Consider the following 25,485-nt stretch of genomic DNA (forward strand, 5'->3'; position numbering starts at 1 on the left):
TTATCTTTTTTACCCTCCATTCGAGGGAATGAATCTATGTCTTCTGCTAACTCTCTCTTTTTACTTCCCCTCAGCGATGTGGGACAATCAACAATCTCATCCTCTAATAGTTTTTACCATGGTGGATTGGAAGAGGACTTAAATGGTTCGTTTCGAAAACTCCGATCTTTTGTTAGATCCCTACGTTTTTCCCATTTCTGGGCACCTTTAGTTGAATAACTCCCACAAGAATTCATTTCCTCTTTTAAATTTTATTTCCTTTTGTGTTGTGATTAGCTGGCCACAGTGAAGTAATAATTCAATAAGTTTTCTGATTTAACCAAGGACCAACGTGCATTCGAATCTTTTATCAGGTTAGAATTTGAGTTCCGTTTTTATAGCCGTATTTCGAAGGTTTGGGTGGCAGAGGGATTGAGGCAGAGGAGAGCCATGGTGAAGTTCTTGTGGGTTGGCATTGTGGCAGCACTTGTTTCCAGAGTTCGGGCTGATGGGTTTGTGGAGAACAGTATCAATGAGGCGGTGCCGCCTTTGTGGGAGGAGACCTATGGAAGCTCCAAGGCTGCAAATGACATATTGATGGTAGGGCTAACCCTCGTCGAAGGAGCTGCTGCTAAAGGAGCAGGTATGTCATACATTGATGTACTCTAAAACTTTCACAGTTCATAAATTCTTATTCATTCTAATGCTTGTTATCTAAGTTCTGTCTCCTTTTTTTGGGCTACATTACATCCTTGTGAATTTGGCTCTTGCAGTATGCTTGGATGGAACAGTTCCAGCGTATCATTTGCACCGCGGATATGGATCGGGGGTGAATAGTTGGCTCATTAAGTTTCAGGTTTGTGAGACTAATCAGAAAATTAACGCTATAGGGATAATTACATCATATAGATGGTTCCAGGAAACTCACACTTCAGAGCATGTTGTGAGGCTGAAGTTATCAGATGACAAGTTCACGTTTTCTCTTAGTTGATTGGTCACCAAGTAGCCTGCTTGATTCCTTATTGATGCAGGGAGGAGCATGGTGTAATGATACCAGAAGCTGCTCTGACCGCAAACTTACACCATTTGGATCATCAACGCGCATGGAAACAAAGATGCCATTTTCTGGAATACTAAGCAATCAATCTGAACAAAATCCTGGTTTTCGATCACAAACTTAAAGGATCTGATTTTTTTTTCTTTTTTTCTTTCTAGTTTAGCTGTTTTAGTCGACCGCACTTAGTGGGAAAAGGCTTTGTTGTTGTTGTTGTTGTTGTTGTTGTTGCTGCTAGTTTAGCTGTTTTGATCCTTATCATATCTGGGATTGCAGAGTTTTTCAACTGGAATAGAGTACTGCTTCGCTATTGTGACGGCGCTTCATTTTCTGGGGACAGCGAAAATAAGGTCTGGCAGAAGTTCTTGCCATTTGCATTTTTTGCACAAAATAGTGATTGTGACCATAATATGGAAGGGACCCTAAATATTTCTATACATTTCATGTACATCAGATGCTAACATATAGTGATTCTGCATTTTAGAAAGAACATCTGCAATATAGGGGACAGCGGATATGGTTGTCTGCAATGGAAGATTTGATGTCAAAGGGCATGTGCGACGCCAATCAGGTACAACATATTTTATCATCCTCAAGATCTATTCTTGTTCCCATGTTATGGCTCTTCTTGCAACGTATTAATCAATCATACATTAGGCTCTTCTTTTTGGTTGCTCTTCCGGCGGTCTGTCATCTATTCTGCACTGTGATGAATTTCGGGGCTTATTTCCCACAACTACAAAAGTGAAGTGCTTGAGTGATGGTGGATTTTTTATTGACGCGTGAGTAGTACTATCTATAATGCCTTTACTCTTTTTCTGCATTATTTACATGTAGACATGTACTTACTAGCTAGTTATAATCACTTTGATTTTGATCGGTGACATTGTATGGAATTGTAGAGTTGACATCTCCGGTGGACACACACTCAGGAATATTTATACCGGTGTTGTAAGCTTGCAGGTAAATATGTTATTAACTTGAAATTTGTTGTTCTAAAATCCTGGCAACATTTTAAGGAATTCTAACGTGCGCTTATGTAAATTCCCTTGATTATCACAGGGGGTGCGAGAAAATCTGCCGCGATTCTGTACTAGTCACCTTGACCCTACTTCGGTAATCAATTTTTTTCCTCTTGCAGTTTTCAATTTGAAGATAGGTGGTAGCATAATAAGTTGTGCACTACTTCTTGCCTTGCAGTGCTTCTTTCCTGAGAACTTAATCGCGAACATTACAACCCCACTCTTTATACTCAATTCAGCATATGATTCATGGCAGGTAATTGTTCATTATTCATTTTAATGTCTTAATTGAGATTTACTTAAGGATTTTTACTGAAAAAAATTCATTTCATTGTATTTTCCCACTTGAAATCAGATCTATAACAGTTTAGCTCCACCATCAGCAGATCCCCATGGTGAGTGGAACAGTTGCAGATTAAACCTTGCAAGTTGTTCAGCATCACAGATGCAAATTCTGCAAGGTGAAATCCCACAAACAAGGAATCTTTTTTTACGGTTAAATCTTGCAGAAGCTTAAGAATTTCAGAAACAAACTGTGTAACTATTGTGACATTATATTTCTGGAATGGAACAGGATTCAGGAATCAAATGCTGAATGCAGTAAAACAATTTTCGGTGTCTAATCAAACTGGGATGTTCATAAATTCGTGTTTTGCGCACTGTCAAACGGGGCAAAGTGAATGGTTTTCACATGATTCTCCAGCTGTTGGAAACAAGGTGAGCCTGTAATAACTACCAACACACACAAACAGAAACAGAAACACATGCATTATATGTAGGGCTCAGAGTTTGAAGATATCTAAAGTTACTAATGTGACGGATTATTGCAGACAATTGCAGAAGCTGTCGGAGATTGGTATTTTGATCGAGCGGAGGTTAAGGTTGTTGATGAAACTTGCCGCCATCTGGCTTTCGAATGAGCATTGTTTGATCGATTATTTACATGGTAATTGTATCGTGTTGTCTGCACTATAATACTATCCCTTCTGCTTAATGAAATAACTAATAACCGAAATCAATAGAATTCTATTATCAAAGTTCAAAAAACAAATGAATGAATTGAATAGAAAACGGTAAAACATATGACTAAGGAGAATGCCAACGCATTGTTCAACGAGCGCCTGCAGATGATTGAAGAATATTCTCATTCTTCCATGGTGAGAATAATGATTAGTGTGGTGATACCTGATTCCTTGTCTCCAACACAGTCAATCTCCGATCATGGTCTGGACACAATTTCCCCCTACTCTACGGGGCACAAAATTCAAGCAGTGTACCTGGAAGTATGATGATATTTATCGTTGGATGCGTATACATGGCCGTTGTCATGTAGTTCATGTACTTGTTTCAGGGGTGATTTGTATTTTTACATAACCATAATCCATATATGTATTTTGTATACCAAATGTATAGAGAAAATGGGGCCAATTCTTAAACAGAATCCGTTCGTCTGTAGCTGGAGCAGGATCCGATATTGCAAAATTAAGAAGAGACGTATCTCAGTAAAGTAGGCACAATCAAATCTCCATTATCCCAGTTAAGTATCTCTTCCTAATTAAGTGGGATCCATGTCGACAACTTCTCCGCAACTACTGTATTAGTATGCATATCGTTGACGATATGTAGTCCATGTTGATGCCAATCCAGCTACAATTCAGCGGGATCCCGCCATAGAGAAAATTAACCCTGAAAAATATCTGAAGATTGATAGGAGTTTGATTGTCTTGTTTATCAAAAACAGTCTGATTTAGTATAATTTTGTTGTTGGGACGTCTGGAGCTGAGTGAAAAAGCTGAATCCTATTAAAAGATGAGTAAGATTTAATCAAGGATTAACGTACATTACCAACCTTTCCGATTTAGGATTTGAGCTTCGTTTTCCTAGCCATGATTTCAAAGGTTTGAGTGGGGGAGAGATTGAGACAGAGAAGAGCCATGTAGAAGTTCTTGTGTGTAGGCATTGTGACTGCACTTGTCTTCATGAGGGGGCACCGCCTTTGTTGAAGACCTATGGAGGAACCTCCAAGGCTGTAAATGGCATACTGATGGTAGGGCCAACCCTCATCGAAGGAGCTGCTGCCAAAGGAGCAGGTATGCATGCACTGATGCATTCAAGAAAATTTGCAGTTCTTTTTCTTAAAGTTTTCTTATACAACTATATATAAAGAATTTTCACAGTTCTTAGCCCTTGCTCCTTAATGATAGTTAATTCTTGTTATTTTGAGTAATGTCTCATTGTTATTTTGGTGAATTTCGCTCTTTTAGTCTGCTTGGATGGAACAGTACCTGCTTATCATTTGCATCGTGGATATGGATCAGGGGCGAATAGTTGGCTCATTCGCCTTGATGCAGTGCATGAGGAACAAATATATTTAAGGCTTTAGTGACTTCATCTCTCAAAACCTTCTCTTTTAATTGGATTGCCTAGTAACTATCCTACTCTTAAATATTTAGTATACCAATGCTTTGTAATTTCCCTATTTAAAGGGCTCCATATGTATTCTTAAAGTAGGAAATTGAGTGAATTATATTTAATCCAAGAAGAAAGTGAGTTTCTCCTTCCTACAAGCATTTGGCTTCATCGTGTTGAGCGAATCCACAATTAGCGACGTGAGTAATTCCGTTGCCCCTGATCAAGTGATTCCCAGGTTATATCCTCGTAGCAACGTCGAGCGAGTTCTGTTGCCCTGGTTGAGTGATTCCCAGGTTACTACCCCTTGTCTTTTCGAGACCCTTGGTCTTTTTTGCATCAAGTGGTATCAGAGCAGGTTTTTCGCTGCAGTTGAAGACTATGGTTGTGATTACAATTTGTTGGAAGAGCACACTGTCGAAGAAATCAGTTTTGTCAATTGGAATTCCCCACCAATTTATGATGAGTATGTTGATGATGATGACGACCTCAAAAAGAACTTTTTTGATGGGTGTTCTCTACTAATTTATGGCGAGCAAGATGAAGATTACAAGGTTATGTTTACGATGGTTATCCATCAGTGTTGTTTACAACTTGAAGTCGGTGCCAATCCTGCTCCAATTTTTTATGAATACTGCTACAGTGACAAAGGAATGAGTTCATATGTGAAAGAACAATGTGTGCATCATCATAATTAAAGAAGTAATATTTGACCTTGATACCCATTATATATGTGACTACATTTGGGAATCCTTTATTGCTTTCCACAGTAGAAAAATATACTTGGAGCAAAGCATTTTTCCAAGTCATCAATATCAAATGGAAATCTAGAAGATTGATGAGCATTTTTCAAAAGACATTGTTGCTATCAAGAAACGGTTAAAGGGTGCACAGAACTTGAGAAAGTTTTGGAAAGCAAAATACTTGGAATATTCTATTATTTGGATTTGCTCATGAAATTGGAAATTTTTGGTGCTAAATTGGCTATTGTGGAACATACTAGGCGGACATCCGAAAGATTGAGGAAAGACCAACGTACACTCGAGGGCGAGTTTTTTTTTTTGAGAAGAGGAGAATGATATCAGTGCATGAGGGACAAATATATTTAAGGCTTTAGTGACTTCTCATCTCTCAAAACCTTTGTTAATTACCTTCTCTTTTAATTGGATTGCCTAGTAACTATCATACTCTTAAATATTTAGTATACTAGTGCTTTGTAATTTTCCTAGATAAAGGGTTCCATATCATATGTATCCTTAAAGTAGTCAATTAGTGAATTAAAATTAATCCAAGAAGAGAGTGAGTTTCTCCTTCCTTAAATCAAGTGTGAGGCTTGGTCTTGTTGAGCGAATCCATGATTAGCAACATGAGTGATTATGTTGCTCCTGGTTGAGTGATTCCCAAGTTACTACCCCTTGTCTTTTCGAGACCCTTGGTCTTTTCTGCGTCACACCTTCAGGTTTGTGAGAAGAAACTCACTTCAAAGCTTATTGTGACTGAAATGATCGGATAACAAGTTCATCTTTCCTTTTAGTTATACTCTCTCTCTATCTCTCTCTCTCTCTCTCTCTTTCTCTCTCTCTCTCTCAATACACACACACACAGAGCAGAGTCGTTTTAGTTGATTGATCACCAAGCAAGCATCTCAAGTTCTTTTTGTGGCAGGGAGGAGCGTGGTGAAACGACATCAGAAGTTGTTCTAACCGAAATTATTCAGCGTATGGGTCATCAGCACGCATGGAAACAGAGATAGTATTTGAAGAAAGTTGGGATTCCACCATAAAACTAAAGGGTGACGTGGAGTGCGTGTGGCCTCTTGGCTTCACACGTGGGACAACCTGATACCATGAAGAAAGTTGGAGTTCCACCATAAAACTAATTTGTAATATAGGGAGTAGCCCAACCTCTTATAAGCCCATGCAAGGTTGCTCCTTCCATCAATGTGCAACTCATTCTCAACAGCATTTACGGGAATACTAAGCAACGCAGCTGAAAAGAATCCAGGTTTTCTCATCAAACATAATACTCAATTGCTAAACCGATACCTGCATTTCATTTTTTTCTGTCTTGATCCTTATCATGTTTAGGAATGGGATTGCATATTTTTTTTCAACTGGAATAGAGTATTGCTTCGCTATTGTGACGGCGCTTCTTTCTTGGGGACAGCGAAAATCAGGTGGGTATTCCATTCTTGCCATTTTACACTTCTCCGGAATATAGTGGTAGTGATTACAGCTGTGCTGCAAGACAAAAGGTGAGCAATAAAGATAAAAGCTTAGGATCTCTCATCCAGCTACCGGAATCAAAATTGAATTACTTGTATAGGAAGGTACCTTAAGTATCTGTTTATATACGTAAATGTGAAGCTAAAATATAACGATTCTGCTTGTAGGAAAAAAAAAAACTGCAATTTAGAGGACAGTGAATAGGGTTGTCTGCAATGGAAGATTAGATGTCCAATGGCATGCGCGATGCAAATGAGGTATAACATTTCTTCTTGCTCAAAGATGAATTCTTGTTTCCATGTTATGACACTTCTTGCAACATCTTCCTTCATCATACATTAGGCTCTTCTTTCTGGTGTCTCTGCCGGCGGTCTGTCATCCATTTTACACTGTGATGAGTTTCGGGGCTTATTTCCCACAGCTACAAAAGTGAAGTGCCTGAGTTATGGTGGATTTTTTCTCGACGCGTGAGTACTACTATCCGTTATGCCGGCACAGTCCTAGCAAGGTTTTTTTTCCTTTTCCTGTCAATGTTCCTAGATAATTATTAACACTTCAAATTTATTGAAGATATCCTGTTTGAAATTTTAGGGTTGATGTTTCCGGTGGACGCGAACTCAGGGATCACTATAGTGATGTTGTAGGCTTGCAGGGGGTGCAAGAAAATCTGCCGTGATTCTGTAGCTAGTCACCTCGATCCTACTTCGGTAATCAAGTTTTTTTTTCCTCTTGCAGTAATTGATTTGAAAATAGTGGTAGCATAAAATAAGTTGTGCACTACTTCTTGCTTGACAGTGCTTTTCCCTGAAAATTTTATCGCGAACATTACAACCACGCTATTTATACTCAATTCAGCATATGATTCATGGCACGTAATTGTTCATTGTCTTTAATAAGGTCTAACTTCACAATTACTAGATGAAGTTTAATGAAATAATGCATTGAGCTGTATTTTCCCACTTAAAATCAGATGCCATACAGTTTAGCTCCACCATCAGCAGATCCCCGTGGCGAATGGAAGAGTTGCAGATTAAACCCTTCTAGTCGTTCTGCATCGTTGATGGAAATTCTGAAAGGTGAAATCCCACATATCAGATGAACTGTTCCAGCACAGAAGAAAGACACACACATAGGATGAATCTAATGTTATTATGTGCTCTGGATTATTGCAGACAATAGCAGAAGCTGTTGGAGAATGGTTTTTCGACCGAGCAGATGTTAGCGTTGTCGATGAAACTTGCCGCCATCTGGCCCTCGGATGAACATAGTCTACACTACAGTACTAACCTAACTACTTCTTAATGAAATAATTTGTAGTGCAATTGATATCTCAATAGAACTACAAAGAACAAAATTGGATAGAAGACAGTAAAACATATGGCTAATGAGAAGGGAAGATTTGGTGTTATGTTAAATCCATTTAACACAATATGCAAGAAAAATATTTGCTTAATTAACAATAAAAATTTATGAGAACTTTAACGAAAAGCTTCTGGTACTGTTTACTTTAACGAAAAATCATATTTTTACACTAAAAAGTCAATCATGGTACTATTCACTTTACCCTTTATTTTGTCCTTATCGTTAATACTCAAAGTTTTCAACCTCTTTTCATTAGTTTTCCTAAAATTTATTCGTTGAAAAATGGTTAATTACACGATGTGTAGTTTAGGGCACCTAAAATGTTGATCTATGCTCAAAAAGTTTTTAACTCAGATGGCTAAGAACATTCACTTTTGCATGAGATTCCATGTTTGAGTACCCATCACACATATCGCTTGTATAACAGAAAAAAACATGTTGATCCATGTCGTTTGAAAATTACCAAAAAGAAATCTTAAAGTTACGTATTCTTTAACTGTTGGTCCGTCCGGCCAGTCTGATGCTAGGTATACATATATTTTTCAAACCTAGCACTCAATGGGCTTTTCTTTTTCTATTTTTTTGCTTACATACACGAAATGTGGATTCATATATGCAATGGACAATAATTTCGTGCAAAGAAAATGTTAACTCATAGATGAAAAATGGACGGCAGGAGAGAAAAAATAGTGTAACAATTTTTGCAAAATTTTAAGCAAATTCAAACATGCCTTAAATCACCATCTAACAGTCGAGATGATAATTGTGTTAAATACATGCATTAATGATGATCCATAATTCATGTAAATCTCACTTAGATAAGTATGGTCTAGAGAGATCGTCAATAAATATGCTACAAATGGCATTATACAATGTATAACATTTTTATTGTTCAAACTCTTCAACGTACCTGCAACATTTTTTATAACCGTCATACAGATACATAGGGTTATTTATTTTATTTTATTTTATTTTATTTGTTTTTAATTAATTCAAAACTCTACATTCCCACCGTCTATATTCTTATTCTTTGCAATTAAGCGAATGGGTTTTCAAATTGTCTTGTTCCTTCACCTCACTTTTTGTCACTTCCCCTACTTCAAGTCACTGCTATTCTTTTTTTAATTAATGGCCTCCACCACGTCTCGGGCTCGATTCTACTGTAGCACAATATTGTCCGCTTTAGGACCCGACCACGCCTTCACAGTTTTGTTTTTGGAAACTCACACGAATAGAACTTCCCAGTGGGTCACCCATCATAAGATTGCTCTCGTTCGAACTCGCTTAACTTCCGAGTTCCGATGGAACCCGAAGCCATTGAGCTCGAAAAAGGCCTCGTGTTATATGGAGGTGGACATGTATATATAAGGCATAGAGGATCTACTCCCCTGGACGATGTGGGATCTAACATTTATACTTTGTTTTAAGGTAAAATAAAGACATGCAAATGACAGAAAGAAAAACAACACAGAACAACAAAGGGTGGCAAGTTAGCATGTGCAAATATTGGAGTCATCTTTCTACTTAATTATATTGATTCAATTGTTACTAATTATTGCACATAATTTGGTACTATTTTTGTGATGACTGCTACTAGCTAGCCACCATTATTAATGTGACCCCTCTACAATTGAACAAGTTAAAATTAGCTTCATTGCGTAGGTTAACTAAGTCCCCCCCCCCCCCTACATTTTTTTTCCACAATATATTTAATATAACATCATGTATCTAACACTTGAATAAATTGTATTTATAGGACAAGATATTTAATATAAAATCACACTTGAATAAATTGTATTTATAGGACAAGTAAATGATAGGTTTTGTTTGGTTTGAAGAACAAGACTCTCGTATTTATGTTAGTAATGAAATTCTCGTGCTTATTTTAGGAACGCAACTCTTGTGTTCATGTTATGAATGAAATTCTCGTGCTTATATTAAGAACACAACTCTCGTGTTCATGAAGGAATGAAACTCTCGTGTTTATATATAAAAAAATGGACTAAGTGGTATCGATTTGGCATCCATGTAAACAAAAAAAATAGGCTCAATGAGTGCCCTATTAAAAAAAACATGAATTAATAAACTTGATAGTTTGACCGCCGGAGAGAAAAAATAGTGTAACAGTTTTTGCAAATTTTTAAATCAAATTTTTAAAGCAAAATTTTAAACTACAAGGGTGCAAAGCTGCAGAGGATTTTCTTGCCAGTTTCACAAAGCTAAAATTGAAATGTCAAATTCCCATGGAAAAAAAACATTTCATAAAGATGGCTCAGAGCGCTCTTAGATTGCCACTAAGGATGAAGATCGATGATATACAATTCAGAGACTTTACTGAACAAGCAGACCGTGGTTGTTGCCGGTTTTTCTTGTAGTGATTTGGCATCAGAGTTTACTGATTGTCAAAGTTTCAGAGATAAGGTCAATCGTCCAACACTGATATATGTTGTCCCCAGCTTAACTGCTAGCCCAGTAGGAATAAGATTTTATTCTAAAAGGTACGTATCAGTATAATTAGGAATAGAACCATGTTTGTAATATTAAGTTGTAAATTGTTTTGTCAAATTCCCGATGTCGGATTTCCAACCACAATCAAATTACAAACAATCTTCAATGTTGAACTTTTGATTGATATTTTTCAAAATAATTTGATTGTTCTGATGGTTTTTGTGTTAGAAAGACCGCCCACTGACTTGGGAAGCACTGATCTATATATTGGACTTGTGGAGTAAGTTGCGTAAACTTTGAGGCCAAAGAAAGAGGGGACGTTTTTTGGAAGTAATCTTTGCTTTGAAGCATTATTCACATCCCCTAACAGTGTTGTTTTTGGCAGCAATAAGAAGAAGAAGAACGAAATCTCCAGTCCAGGAGTCTGCTTGTTTACCGTGGTGCTGGAGAAAGGAATTAGATTTTTCCTTTCGAAATCAAACACTCCATACTTTTGTTAAATTTAGGAAAATATGAAGTCATATTTAGTTGAGTTATTCCCACAAGAATTTACTTCCTCTTTTTTCAATATATTTCCTTTTTATGATATGATAAGTTGGGTAGAATGGAGTAAGAATTTAAAAAATCTCATTTTGGTAAACTAATGCTCATGCACGTCTGGAGCTGTGAAAAATTGATTCCCAGGAAAATATGTTTCAGATTTAACTAAGGAGTAACGTACATACATTTGAATCCTATCCGTTTCATTAGGATTCAAGTTTCGTTTTTGTATAGCTAAGTTTTTGAGGTCTTGGGTGGCGGATAGATTGGAGAGAGCCATGGTGAACTTCTTTTGGGTTGGCTTTGTACCAGCACTTGTTTTCAGAACTTGGGTTGATAGGTTTGTGGAAGAGAAGAGTCTTGATGCGACGGTGCCTTCTTTGTTGGAGACCTATGGGAGCTCCAAGTCTGCAAATGACATACTCATGGTAGAGATAACACTCGTCGAAGGAGCTGCTGCCCAAGGAGCAGGTATGACATATATTGACGTACTCTAAAATTCACGGTTCTTAATTATTCCTTTATTTGTTTTAATTAATCTACTTTGCAGTCTGCCTGGATGGAACAGTACCTGCTTATCATTTGCATCGTGGATATGGATCAGGGGTGAACAGTTGGCTCATTGACCTTCAGGTTGGTAAGATAGTTTGAGGAAAATCAAAAAGTTCATGTTGCCATTTAGTTATTGTCTTAGGGACTGCTTGATGCCTTTTACTTGCTTGATTGCCAAGCAACCCTCTCAAGTCCTTTCTGATGCAGGGAGGAGCATGGTGTAATGACACCAAAAGTTGTTCTAACCGCAAATTTTCAGCGTATGGATCATCAGCACACATGGAAAAAGAGAGAGCATTTTCTGGAATACTAAGCAATAAATCTGAAGAAAATCCCGGTTTTCTCCTCATACTTAACGCTCCAGTGTTTAAGGCAGATACCTGCATCTGCTTTTTTCTTTTTCTGTTTTTTGGTTTAGCCGTCTTAACCATTATCATGTAAGGGACTGCAGAGTTTTTCAACTGGAATAGAGTAGAACTTCGCTATTGTGATGGCGCTTCATTTTCTGGGGACAGTGAAAATCAGGTTGGTGGAATGTTCTTGCCATTTACCTTTTTCCACAAAATTATGATAGTGATTATAGTAGTAGTGCTGCAGCTATTGGAATAAAAAGTTGACTTCCTTGTATCGGAAGGTACCTTATGTATTTCTATCCGTAAGTGCAAATCAGAAGCTAAAATATAGTGATTCTTCTGTTAGGAAGCACAACTGCAATTTAGAGGACAGCGTATATGGTTATCTGCAATGGACGATTTGATGTCAAAGGGAATGCGCAACGCGAATCATGTACAACATTTATTCATGCTAAAGTTATAATCCTGTTCCCGTGTTAAGCCACTTCTCAAAGCATATTAATCCATCGTACATTAGGCTCTTCTTTCTGGTTGCTCTGCCGGTGGTCTGTCATCCATTTTGCACTGTGATGAGTTTCAGAGCTTGTTTCCCACAACTACAAAAGTGAAGTGCCTGAGTGATGCTGGATTTTTTCTCGACACGTGAGTACTATATCCGTAACGTCCTTTCCCTTTATCAATATTCCTATCTAATTATCAACACTTGAAATTTTATTGGTGATCCTGTATGGAATTGTAGGGTTGATATTTCTGGTGGACGCACACTCAGGGATTATTATAGTGGTGTTGTAAGCTTGCAGGGGGTGGAAGAAAATCTGCCGCGATTCTGTACTAGTCACCTCGACCCTACTTCGGTAATCAATTTTTGTGCACTTTTAAATTTGAAAATAGGTGATAGCATAATAAGTTTTACACTACTTCTTGCTTTGCAGTGCTTCTTTCCTGAGAACTTAATCGCGAACATTACAACCCCGCTCTTTATACTCAATGCAGCATATGATTCATGGCAGGTAATTTTTCATTATTCATTTTAATGTCTTAATTGAGAGTTACCGAAAGGACTTTTACTGAAAAAAAAATTCATTGCATTGTATAACAGTTTAGCTCCACCATCAGCAGATCCCCGAGGCGAGTGGAACAGTTGCAGATTAAACCTTGCAAGTTGTTCGGCATCACAGATGCAAATTCTGCAAGGTGAAATCCCACAAACAAGGAATTTTTTCGACTCCTAAATCTTGCAGAAGCATCAGAATTTCAGAAACAAATTGTGTCACTATTGTGACGTTATTTTTCTGGAATGGAACAGGATTCAGGAATCAAATGCTGAATGCAGTAAAACAATTCTCGGTGTCTAATCAAACTGGGATGTTCATAAATTCGTGTTTCGCGCACTGTCAAACGGGGCAAAGTGCATGGTCTGCTCATGATTCTCCAGCTGTTGGAAACAAGGTGAGCCTGTTTTAACTACCAACACACAAAAACAGAATCAGAAACACATGCATTATATGTAGGGATAAGAGTTTGAAGATATCTAAAGTTATTAATGCGACGGATTATTGCAGACAATTGCAGAAGCTGTTGGAGATTGGTATTTTGATAGAGCAGAGGTTAAGGTTGTTGACGAAACCTGCCACCATCTGGCTCTCGAGTGAGCATTGTTTGATCGATTATTTACATGGTCATTGTATTGAGTTGTCGGTACTATAATGCTATCCCTTCTGGTTAATGAAATAACTTTGTAATAATTGGAGTCGATAGGATTCTATTATCAAAGTTCAAAGAACAAAAAAACAAATGAAAGAATTGGGGAGAAAACGGTAAAGCATATGGCTAATGAGAATGCCAACTCATTGTACAACGAGTGCCTGCAGACGATTGAAGAATATGCCTGCAGATGACTGAAGAATATTCTCTTTCTTCATTGGTGACAATGGTGAGTAGTGTGGTGATACCGGATTCCTTGTCTGGACGATGAATTGGGTCCTTGTCTCCTACACAGTCAATCTCTGGTCATGGTCTGGACTCTGGACACGATTTCCCCCTACTCCTCCGGACACAAATTCAAGCAGTGTACTTGGAAGTATGATGATATTTATTGTTGGATACGTATACATGGCCTTTGTCATCTAGTTGATGTACATGTTTCAGGGGTAATTTGTATACCAAATGTATAGAGAAAATTGGGCCAATTAGTAAGCAGAATCCGTTCATCTGTAGTTGGAGCAGGATCTGCTCTCACAACATTAAGAAGAGACGTACCCCAGTGAAGTAGGCACAATCAAATCTTCATTGTCCCAATTAAGTGTCTCTTCATAATTAAGCTGGATCCATGTCGATAACATCTCCACAACTACTGTATTACTATGCATATCGTTGACGATATGTTGTCCATGTTGATACCAATCCAGCTACAATGCAGCGGGATCCCATCATTGAGAAAATTAACTCCGAAAAATATCTGAAGATCGATAGGAATTTGATTGTCTTGTTTATCAAAATCAGTGTGATTGTTACATACACGACTTGGAAAACACTGTGTCCCTTATAAACTACTAACACCCTTAGTTGTGTGGATTGGAAAGGCCTTGAATTGTTCGTTCCGAAAACTTCAAGCTTTTGTTAGATTTAAGAAATCAATCCATGCTGCCATTTCATCTTACTTTTCCCATTTATGGCCAGCTTTAGTTGATTTACTCCCACAACAATTCATTTCCTCTTTTAAAGTTTATTTCCATGTTATGATAAGTTAAGTAGAATGGAGTAACAAATTGAAAAAACTCTGATTTAGTATAATTTTGTTGTTGGGGCGTCCGGTGCTGAGTGAAAAAAACTGAATCCTATTAAAAGATGTGTAAGATTCAATCAAGGATTAATGTACATTCTAATCCTTTCCGGTTTAGGATTTGAGTTTCGTTTTTATAGCTATGATTACGAAGGTTTGAGTGGCGGAGAGATTGAGGCAGAGGAGAGCCATGGTGAAGTTCTTGTGTGTAGGCATTGTGACAGTACTTGTTTTCATAATTTGGGCCAAAGGGTGTGCGGAGAAGAGTCTCAATGAGGTGGTACCGCCTTTGTTGAAGACCTATGGAGGAACCTCCAAGGCTGCAAATGGCATACTGATGGTAGGGCTAACCCTCATCGAAGGAGCTGCTGCCAAAGGAGGTATGCCATGCACTGATGCACTCAAGAAAATTCGCAGTTTTTTTTTTTTTTTTTTTTTTGAGTTTTCTTATACAATGATATATATCGAATTTTCACAGTTCTTAGTCATTGCTCCTTAATGATAGTTAATTCTTGTTATTTTGAGTAATGTCTCATTGTTATGTTGGTGAATTTTGCTCTTTTAGTCTGCTTGGATGGAACAGTACCTGCTTATCATTTGCATCGTGGATATGGATTGGGGGCGAATAGTTGGCTCATTCACCTTCAGGTTTGTGAGAAGAAACTTACACTTCAGAGCATGTTGTGACTGAAATGATCAGATAACAAGTTCATCTTTCCTTTTAGTTATACTCTCTCTCTCTCTCTCTCTCTCTCTCTCTCTCTCTCTCTCTCTCTCTACTGCATAGTCCTTTTAGTTGATTGATCACCAAACAAGCATCTCAAGTTCTTTTTGTGGCAGGGAGGAGCGCGGTGTAATGACATCAGAAGTTGCACTAACCGTAAGTATTCAGCGTATGGATCATCAACACGCATGGAAACAGAGATATCATTTACGGGAATACTAAGCAACGCAGCAGAAAAGAACCCAGGTTTTCTCCTCAAACATAATACTCAGTTGTTAAACCGATGCGTGCATCTCCTTTTTTCTGTCTTGATCCTTATCATGCTTAGGAATGGGATTGCAGATTTTTTCAACTGGAATAGAGTATTGCTTCGCTATTGTGACGGCGCTTCTTTTCTTGGGGACAGCGAAAACCAGGTGGGTATTCGATTCTTGCAATTTACATTTCTTCATAATATAGTGGTAGTGATTATAGTTCTGCTGCAAGACAAAAGGTGAGCAATAAAGATAAAAGCTTAGGATCTCACATCCAGCTACCGGAATCTAATTGGCTTACTTGTATAGGAAGGTACCTTACCTTTCTGTTTATATGCGTAAATGTGAAGCTAAAATATAATGATTCTGCTCGTAGGAAAGAAAACTGCAATTTAGAGGACAGCGAATATGGTTGTCTGCAATGGAAGATTTGATGTCCAAGGGCATGCGCGATGCAAATGAGGTATAAAATTTCTTCTTGATCGTAGATCATTTCTTGTTCCCATGTTATGACAGTTCTTGCAACATCTTCCTTCATCATACATTAGGCTCTTCTTTCTGGTGTCTCTGCCGGCGGTCTGTTATCCATTTTGCACTGTGATGAGTTTCGGGGCTTATTTCTCACAGCTACAAAAGTGAAGTGCCTGAGTGATGGTGGATTTTTTCTCGACGAGTGAGTACTACTCTCCGTTATGCCCTTTCTTTTAGCAGCATTGTCAATATGCAGGCATGTTCCTAGCTTCTTGTTTTTTTCCTTTTCCTGTCAATGTTCCTAGATAATTAATAACACTTCAAAACTTATTGAAGATATCCTGTTTGAAATTTTAGGTTTGATGTTTCCGGTGAACGCGCACTTAGGGATCACTATAGTGGTGTTGTAGGCTTGCAAATTTTTTTTTCTCTTGCAGTAATTGATCTAAAACTCCGCATGTGTAAGTTTATCTTACATTGCCGGTCCCAAGCCTGGGTAAAGAAGGAGGGGGAAGGCATCAGGTAGTCGACAGCCGGCACTCCTCAGTTACGTCGAATCCTTATGAAAATGAATCCAGAACGAAATCGCGCTAAAGCTAGGGCGTCATCCGTAAGTGGCGCGCTGTGTGGCCCGAGCACAGTGATAAGTGAGCAAGGGTCGCTGTATCTCCATCGGCACCCGGATGCAGTGTTAAATGAGCAAGGGGGCCATAGAAACTTCTTTTCGAACGACTCCACTCAAAGTTGTTTGGGAGCATATGCTCCTATCAACTTTACACAGGACACACAAAAGAAGTACTTTGATCCTATTGGACGGAGAAGGGTGAAGAAGCTAGGATAGAAGGGTAGAGTTCAAGAGAGTAGAATGCGTTTAGGAACGTGGAATATAGGAACCTTAACGGGAAAATTTATGGAAGTAGTGGAAGTTATGGTGAGGAGAAGGATAAATATTATGTGCCTACAAGCAACTAAGTGGGTTGGTCTTAAGGCAAATGATCTAGAAAACTCAGGGTTTAAACTTTGGTATTCGGGCACAAATAGAACGAGAAACGGTGTTGGCATCATCGTGGACAAGACCTTGACACAAGATGTTGTAGATGTCAAGAGGGTAAGAGATAGAATCATGGCAATCAAGATTGTAATAGGACAAGAACTCATCAATGTGATTAGTGCGTACGCACCTCAAGTAGGGTTGGATACGAGTTCGAAGGAGAAATTTTGGGAAGACCTTGGAAACTTGGTGCAAGGAATTGCCCAGACGGAGAAGTTATTTATAGGATGAGATTTAAATGGACACGTGGGCAGGGAGACAGACAACTATGGAGGTTTTCATGGTGGCCATGGTTTTGGGGAGAGAAACGAGGATGGGGGAGCTATCTTGGATTTTGCAATGGCATATGATCTCTTCTTAGCCAACACCTTCTTTAATAAGAGAGAAGAACATACGATCACCTACAAGAGTGGGTCGTCAAAAACACAAATAGATTTTCTTCTAATGAGGAAAGGGGATCGTATAACTTGTAAGGATTGCAAAGTTATACCGGGAGAGAACTTGGCTAATCAACATCGCTTGTTGGTGATGGATGTACATATCAAAAGAGTGAGAAAAAAGAACAAGACTTGGAAGTGCCCAAGGACTAGATGGTGGATTCTAAAAGGAGAAAAACAGGTCATTTTCAAAGATAAAGTAATCACCCAGTGTGGGTGGGATAGAGAGGGGGAAGATAGCCAAAGGTGGGATTCCATGGCTAGTTGTATCCGAAAAGTAGCAAAAGAGGTATTAGGAAAGTCCAAGGGCTTTGCTCCACACCAAAAGGAATCTTGGTGATGGAATAAGGAGGTACAAATAAAGGTGAAGGCTGAGAAGGAATGTTGTAAAGCCTTATACAAGGACAAGACCGATGAAAATGGTGAAAGGTATAGAAGAGTGAGGTAAGAGGCTAAGAAAGCTGTGAGAGAAGCTAAGTTAGCGGCTTATGACGACATGTATAAGCGACTAGATACCAAAGAATGAGAGTTGGATATCTATAAACTAGCTAGAGCAAGGGAAAAGAAGACAAGGGACCTAAACCAAGTGAGGTGCATCAAGGATGAGGATGGAAAGGTTCTTGCTACAGAGAACGCGGTCAAAGACAGATGGAGAGGTTATTTTCATAATCTTTTCAATGAAAGACATGAAAGGAGTACTTCTTTAGGGGAGTTGAGTAACTCAGAAGAGTGTAGAAACTACTCCTTTTATCGTCGAATCAGGAAGGAAGAAGTGATTGTAGCTTTGAAGAAGATGAAGCATAGAAAAGCAGTGGGCCCAGACGATATACCAATCGAAGTGTGGAAAGTCTTGGGAGAGACAGGTATAGCATGGCTCACTGACCTTTTCAATAGGATTTTGAAAACGAAGAAGATATCAAATGAGTGGCGAAAGAGCACTTTGGTGCCTATCTACAAGAATAAGGGCGACGTACAAAATTGTATGAACTATAGGGGTATTAAGCTAATGAGTCATACAATGAAGCTCTGGGAGATAGTCATTGAGCATAGATTGAAGCAAGAGACACGGGTTTCGGACAACCAATTCGGGTTCATGCCAGGGCGCTCAACCATGGAGGCAATCTATCTCTTACGAAGATTGATGGAAAGATATAGAGATGGGAAAAAGGATTTACACATGGTCTTTATAGATTTGGAAAAAGCGTATGATAAGGTCCCAATAGATATTCTTTAGAGGATTTTAGAGAAGAAAGGAGTACGAGTAGCATATATCCAAGCTATAAAGGATATGTATGAAAGAGTAAAGACTGCCGTAAGAACTCATGAAGGACAAACCGAAAGCTTCCCCATAACTGTAGGATTACATCAAGGCTCATCCTTAAGTCCTTACCTTTTTGTGTTGGTAATGGATGAGTTAACAGGACATATTCAAGATGATATTCCTTGGTGTATGCTTTTCGCAGACGATATAGTGTTGATAGATGAAACTCAAGAAGGGGTAAATGCGAAGCTTAACCTGTGGAGAGAAGTGTTGGAATCTAAAGGTATTCGCCTAAGCCGATCAAAGACATAATATATGGAGTGCAAGTTCAGTGCAAATGGAGGCCAAAATGAGTTAGGGGTTAGGATCGGAGATCAGGAAATACCAAAGAGAGATCGTTTTCGCTACTTAGGATCTATCTTGCAAAAGAACGGAGAATTAGATGGAGATCTCAACCATAGAATACAAGCTGGATGGATGAAGTAGAAGAGCGCATCTGGCGTGTTGTGTGACCGTCGTATGCCACTGAAGCTCAAGGGAAAATTTTATAGGACGGCAATAAGGCCGGCGATGCTGTATGGCACAGAATGTTGGGCAGTGAAGCATCAACACGTACACAAAATGGGTGTAGCAGAGATAAGAATGCTTCGTTGGATGTGTGGGCACACGAGAAAGGATAAGATTAGGAATGAGGATATCCGAGGTAAAGTAGGAGTAGTCGAAATTGTAGGAAAGCTAAGAGAAAATCGGTTACGGTGGTTTGGACATGTGCAAAGAATGCCTACTAACGCTCCGGTTAGAAGATGTGACTACGGGACAGAGGTTCAGGGCCGAAGGGGTAGAGGAAGACCTAGGAAAACTTTGGAAGAGACTCTAAGAAAAAACTTAGAGTATTTGGATCTAACGGAGGACATGACACAGGACCGAGCACAATGGCGTTCTAAGATTCATATAGTCGACCTCACTCAGTGAAGAAGGCTTTGGTGTATTTAACACAATACGTTGAAATGAAGCAAATCTTATTTATTGATATCTCCGATAAGTTACAAATATGTACATATACATGAGTCAAAATAAACAAACAAGAGGGAGCCTTCACAAAGGTTGCTTAGGAGAAGTCTCAGCAGTCCGTAGAGCCCAGAAAGAGAAGGCACCGGAGGGGGATCATTCAGAACCTCAGTACTGGACAGAACCCTAGAAGGAGGAGGCATCAGAGGTTGATTATTTGGAGCTTCATTATGCGGTACAGCCCCAGAAGACGAATGCAATAAATGTCTTTGGAACAAACTCACAAACCGCTGATGATCAAGTAAAACCTGACCATCAGATTCTTTCATCTGGTCAAGCTTCTTCTTCATGTTTGTAGCATAGTTATGTGCGAGCCGGTGCAACTGTTTATTCTCATGCTTGAGCCCTTTAATCTTCTGTTTGAGACTCATCACTTCAGCCGCCAATGATTCAACTTGGCGGGTTTGAGCAAATAGGCGTTGGGCCATATTAGACACAGAACCTGCACACTGAACACTTAGAGCCAGATAATCCTTAACAGCCAACTCATCAGACCGTTTGGAAAGTAGTCTGTTATCTTTGGGAGTGAGAAGGTTCATGGCCACCACCGCAGCGATCATATCATTCTTCATCACGGAATCCATAACGGTAAGAGGACCAGTAGAGGATAAGAAGGATGGGCGCCATATGTTGTCTGGAGAAGGCGTGGCTGCCTCTTCAACAAGGTTCAAGTCAAAACGACGGTCGGAGGGGCCAGACATTTTCAAAGGTGTTGAAAAGAGAAGAGGTCAGACAAATAAAGATCTTAGAAGTGCAAGAAGGGAACTTCTACTGGTGAAGATTCAAGTGTGCTTTGGAACTTAATGTCAGCCTTTATAAAAATCTGCACTCGAAGGAGCTTCAGAAATCGAAGAGGCGCTTGCCCAGAAATCGAAGAGGCGTTTGCTTTCTCAAAAGATGGGCTGCTCAGAGACCACGAGGGCCGATCTCAGAAATCGAAGAGGCGTTTGCTTTCTCAAAAGATGGGCTGCTCAAAGACCACGAAGGCCGATCTCAGAAATCGAAGAGGCGCTTGCTTTCTCAAAAGCTGGGCCGCTCAGAAACCACGAGGGCCGATCTCAGAAATCGAAGAGGCACCTACTTTTTTCAGCCTTGTCAGCACTTGTCACATGCACACTCAGCTTTGCTGAAATTACGGGCATTCTGTTGAAGATTTCTGGTGAAGTAGAAAGCACGTGAATCTTACTGTTCAATCATCCACTTTCCACACGCTCCATCAACTCATGGGTACCACAGATAACTTTGCCAAAGATCTCTGACAAAGTTTGGACACGTGAAGCTTGCAGCTCCCACTACATCGCTATGACCAAGAAGGGTAAAAGAATAGCAAAGAAACATCACTAACAAAGTTTAGACACATAAATTTTGAATGTCTAGCTACCATATTATTACCCACAAGGGTAAAGGAACAGCACCACTGCTGGATAATTGGAAAGTCTCTGTGTGTCAACCTCTGTGCTTCGTGGCAAGGTAGACTAGCAAACATGCCCAACCTTTACTCACATTCGAGAAAACACTTCCAACAAGATTGCTTGCTCCAAAATCGAAGAGGCACCGTCATCCGAATCTCGAAAGCCAAACTCCCAACATGATTACTTTCTCAAAAATCGAAGAGACACTGCTCTCCGAATCTCAATAGCCAGACTCCCAGCAGGATTGCTCTCTCAAAAATCGAAGAGGCACCGTTCTCCGAATCTCGAGAGCCAGATCCCCGACAGGATTGCTTGTTCGAAAATCGAAGAGGCACCGCTTTCTCAACTTCGAGAGCCAGATCTCCTTGGATAAAGCTTGTCTGTAATCTTCACACGCAACATCAGCTTTCCAGATACCACATACCACTTTTTCAAAGTGCTCTGACACACGTGAAGCTGGCAGCTCCCACTACCGTGCTATGACCAAGCAGGTTAAAGGAATAACATTACTACTTGTTGTTAGGGAAACTCCTATATATGTCGACCTTCATCCTCAACGGACAAGCAGACCTGCAAAAATGCTCAACCCTTCCTCATATCTAAGAGGGCACTCCCAACGAAGCCTCTCGAAATACTCAGCTTTCTTTCCCCCGATAATACCTCTGCAAACAAGCTACACCAGTGCAAGAATATCTCATATCATTAGGGTTAAAAGCAAGAGTATCCCATATCATGCTTTTTCCCTGTCTTTTCCTTTGGCCTTGTTCTTACCTGCAAGACAATGAGAAAGAAAGCAATCAGTCAGCACTTTGAATCAAGCTTCCAGTCAGAAACTGACTGCTTGGGACCCCTTACCTGATTACTTACCTGGCATTGCTCTCGAGTACTCATCTTCAACATCTTATGCTTCCAGAGAAGATACCACATCTGCTTGAGGAACAGCTAGGGAAAGTGAGAATGATACAAGGAAGCATGTAGAGACAAGCGTAACAAAACACGTGCCGATACATCCACTACTTTGTCAACAGCAAAAATATCTCATATCAATAGGGTCGAACGTACTCTAGATTTGATGGACTTGTTTTGACCCTCAAATTCTTCAGTCGGCCTTATACTCTGGAGGAAACCAGAAAACCCTCCATCCCAGTTCAAGAATAAGCCTGTGGAAAGTTACTTCTTCAAAAGCAAAAGTATCTCATATAATCTATTCTCCTTTTCTTCTCTTTATCCTTCATGTTGCCTGCAAGATAGGGAGAATGAGAACAATCAGCCGGAACTCGAAATCAAATTTCTGATCTGGGACTGATTGTTTGGAGCTCTAATTGCTTACCTTGTCTGTTACATTTTTCAGCAGATCCCCTAGCTCGGCGACTTGGGGGACTTCTACTGCATGGTTTGTATCGCGCTTGACCAAGCCTGAAACTACAAGTAAGCTTCAAGTGAAATTGATACATTACCTTATGCATCTCCACCAGTTAAAGATACCACCCCTGGATGGAGGAAGAGTACTTCCAGAGAAGATGCCACATCTACCTATGAGACAGATAAGGCAAGTGAAGACGATACCACACTTTGGTACTTAGAAGTTTCGTGATTACGAGATCATTCTCCCACAATATTTGCTAATGTCATTTGTACTAAATCATTCACTTGTACTCACTAAAGGAGAGCTTGAACCTATGTACTTGTGTAAACCCTTCACAATTAATGAGAACTCCTCTACTCCGTGGACGTAGCCAATCTGGGTGAACCACGTACATCTTGTGTTTGTTTTCCTGTCTCTATCCATTTACATACTTATCTACACTAATGACCAGAGCAATCTAGCGAAGATCACAAACTTAATACTTTCTGTTGTACCAAAGTTCTCACTGATTTTGTGCATCAACAATCCTTAAGTCCTTACCTTTTTGCATTGGTAATGGATAAGTTAACAGGACATATTCAAGATGATATTCCTTGGTGTATGCTTTTCGCAAACGATATAGTGTTGATAGATGAAACTCAGGAGGGGTAAATGCGAAGCTTAACCTTTGGAGAGAAGTGTTGGAATCTAAAGGCCTTCGCCTAAGCCAATCAAAGACAGAATATATGGAGTGCAAGTTCAGTGCAAATAGAGGCCAAAATGAGTAAGGGGTGAGGATCGGAGATCAGGAAATACCAAAGAGCGACCGTTTTCGCTACCTAGGATCTATCTTGCAAAAGAACGGAGAATTAGATGGAGATCTCAACCATAGAATACAAGCTGGATGGATGAAGTGGAAGAGTGCATCCGGCGTGTTGTGTGACCGTCGTAGGCTACTAAAGGTCAAGGGAAAATTTTATAGGACGGCAATAAGGCCGGCGATGCTGTATGGCACAGAATGTTGGGCGGTGAAGCATCAACACGTACACAAAATGGGTTTGGACATGTGCAAAAAAGGCCTACTGACGCTCTGGTTCGAAGATGTGACTACGGGATAGAGGTTCAGGGCCGAAGGGGTAGAGGAAGACCTAGGAAAACTTTGGAAGAGACCCTAAGAAAAGACTTAGAGTACTTGGATCTAACGGAGGACATGACACAAAACCGAGCGCAATGACATTCTAGGATTCATATAGCCGACCCCACTTAGTGGGAAAAGGCTTTGTTGTTGTTGTTGTTGTTGTAGTAATTGATCTAAAAATAGTGATAGCATAAACTAAGTTGCGCACTACTTGTTGCTTTACAGTGCTTCTTCCCTGAAAACTTCATTGCGAACATTAGAACCCCGCTATTTATACTCAATTCAGCATATGATTCATGGCAGGTAATTGTTCATTATTTTTAATGTCTAATTTCACAATTACTAAATGGAGTTAAATGAAAGAATGCATTGAGCTGTATTTTCCCACTTAAAATCAGATCCCATACAGTTTAGCTCCACCATCAGCAGATCCCCATGGTGAATGGAAGACTTGCAGATTAAACCTTTCAAGTTGTTCTGCATCACAGATGGAAATTCTGCAAGGTGAAATCCCACATATCAGATGAATTGTTAAATCTTGTAGCTGCTTCGGAAACAAAGCAACTAAATTAACATGAAAATATTATGACATTATCTTATTTTTAAACAGGGTTTAGGAATCAATTTCTGAATGCAGTAAAACAATTCTCGGTGTCTAAACAAAACGGGATGTTCATAAATTCGTGTTTCACGCACTTGCTAACGTTGCAAGGCACATGGTTTGCTCGTAATTCTCCAGCTGTTGGAAACAAGGTGAGAGCATGTTCCAACACAGAAACACACAAACATTTAACATATAGAGAAAGAGTTTCAAGATCATGTTTAATGTTTCTCGTGTGGACTATCGCAGACAATCGCAGAAGCGGTTGGAGATTGGTATTTCGATCGAGCGGAAGTTAAGGTTGTCGATGAATCTTGCCGCCGTCTGGCTCTCAAATGAGCATTACTGTTTGATCAATTGGCTCATTAACATGCTCATCCTATTGAGTTCTGCACCATAATACTACGACTAATATCCATTGAGCTTAATGAAATAACTTTGCGATGCAGTTGAAATCAACAGAATTCTACCATCAAACACCATAATACAAAAGAAAGGATTGTAAGATAGTAAAATATATGGCTACTGAGAAGGGTGGCTGTGTTAAGACCGCGCGAGCATTATTGCAAATCCCTTACCCAAACATAGCCTGACGTCTTTGACTCAAATTCTCCGAGGCCTAAAAGCCATGAGTCAAATTTTTAGTTTCTTTTTTTCCCTTAAATGATTTAATCTCATTAAAAGATAAATAAATATTCAATGTTAATCAAAGCTAGAGAACAATGCTGGAGTATCATAATTTAAATAGCTAGTTACAACTTACAAGTAACTTTTTGTGTCATTTGAATTAAAATTAAACCAATTGAAAATAAGTTTTGTGAAATTTGTTGGAGATGCTTACAATACCGAAACGGAATTGGGAAAATCAGTGTGGCCATTTACAAGACATTTGTCAAAATGCTAAAGCCTGATATTATATGCGAAACGAAAATGATTTCAACACATCTCTTTTTTAGTTTCTCCCACACTTATTTTTATTTTTTACCATTAGATTGAA

At 39.3% G+C, this 25,485-nt stretch overlaps 3 protein-coding genes and 1 pseudogene across 9 annotated transcripts; all 4 read left to right on the top strand.

Moving 5' to 3' along the window:
- On the top strand, positions 1 to 14,457 carry LOC126594073 (pectin acetylesterase 12-like). 7 transcript variants are annotated; one of them, XM_050260279.1, is made up of 13 exons: positions 184 to 622; positions 753 to 835; positions 1,011 to 1,140; positions 1,310 to 1,383; positions 1,518 to 1,604; positions 1,691 to 1,815; positions 1,936 to 1,996; positions 2,096 to 2,149; positions 2,234 to 2,311; positions 2,411 to 2,450; positions 13,073 to 13,138; positions 13,251 to 13,393; positions 13,507 to 14,457. In XM_050260279.1, the coding sequence occupies exons 1-13, from the start codon at positions 430 to 432 to the stop codon at positions 13,594 to 13,596; spliced, it is 1,224 nt and encodes a 407-aa protein (XP_050116236.1). In that variant the 5' UTR covers positions 184 to 429; the 3' UTR covers positions 13,597 to 14,457. The 7 variants fall into 7 exon arrangements, with proteins under 7 accessions (XP_050116231.1, XP_050116232.1, XP_050116236.1 ...); XM_050260274.1 differs by lacking the exons at positions 13,073 to 13,138; positions 13,251 to 13,393; positions 13,507 to 14,457 and adding exons at positions 1 to 145; positions 2,630 to 2,772; positions 2,886 to 3,082 and having other exon boundaries at positions 354 to 622; positions 2,096 to 2,311; positions 2,411 to 2,516; XM_050260275.1 differs by lacking the exons at positions 13,073 to 13,138; positions 13,251 to 13,393; positions 13,507 to 14,457 and adding exons at positions 33 to 145; positions 2,630 to 2,772; positions 2,886 to 3,082 and having other exon boundaries at positions 277 to 622; positions 2,096 to 2,311; positions 2,411 to 2,516.
- On the top strand, positions 6,405 to 7,918 carry LOC126593554 (pectin acetylesterase 2-like; annotated as a pseudogene).
- Positions 10,933 to 12,036, top strand: LOC126594077 (pectin acetylesterase 1-like). The gene is made up of 3 exons (XM_050260282.1): positions 10,933 to 11,510; positions 11,590 to 11,672; positions 11,799 to 12,036. Exons 1-3 carry the CDS (start codon positions 11,318 to 11,320, stop codon positions 12,030 to 12,032), a joined length of 510 nt encoding a protein of 169 aa, XP_050116239.1. The 5' UTR covers positions 10,933 to 11,317; the 3' UTR covers positions 12,033 to 12,036.
- Positions 14,458 to 14,898: 441 nt separating the features above from the next.
- On the top strand, positions 14,899 to 24,888 carry LOC126594075 (pectin acetylesterase 12-like). The gene is made up of 12 exons (XM_050260281.1): positions 14,899 to 15,106; positions 15,292 to 15,374; positions 15,567 to 15,696; positions 15,793 to 15,866; positions 16,081 to 16,167; positions 16,253 to 16,377; positions 16,533 to 16,640; positions 22,372 to 22,390; positions 24,113 to 24,190; positions 24,286 to 24,391; positions 24,498 to 24,640; positions 24,738 to 24,888. Exons 1-12 carry the CDS (start codon positions 14,917 to 14,919, stop codon positions 24,825 to 24,827), a joined length of 1,233 nt encoding a protein of 410 aa, XP_050116238.1. The 5' UTR covers positions 14,899 to 14,916; the 3' UTR covers positions 24,828 to 24,888.
- The last annotated feature ends 597 nt before the right edge of the window (positions 24,889 to 25,485 follow it).

This window comes from Malus sylvestris, chromosome 12 (assembly GCF_916048215.2).
Source record: "Malus sylvestris chromosome 12, drMalSylv7.2, whole genome shotgun sequence".
NCBI lineage: Eukaryota > Viridiplantae > Streptophyta > Magnoliopsida > Rosales > Rosaceae > Malus > Malus sylvestris.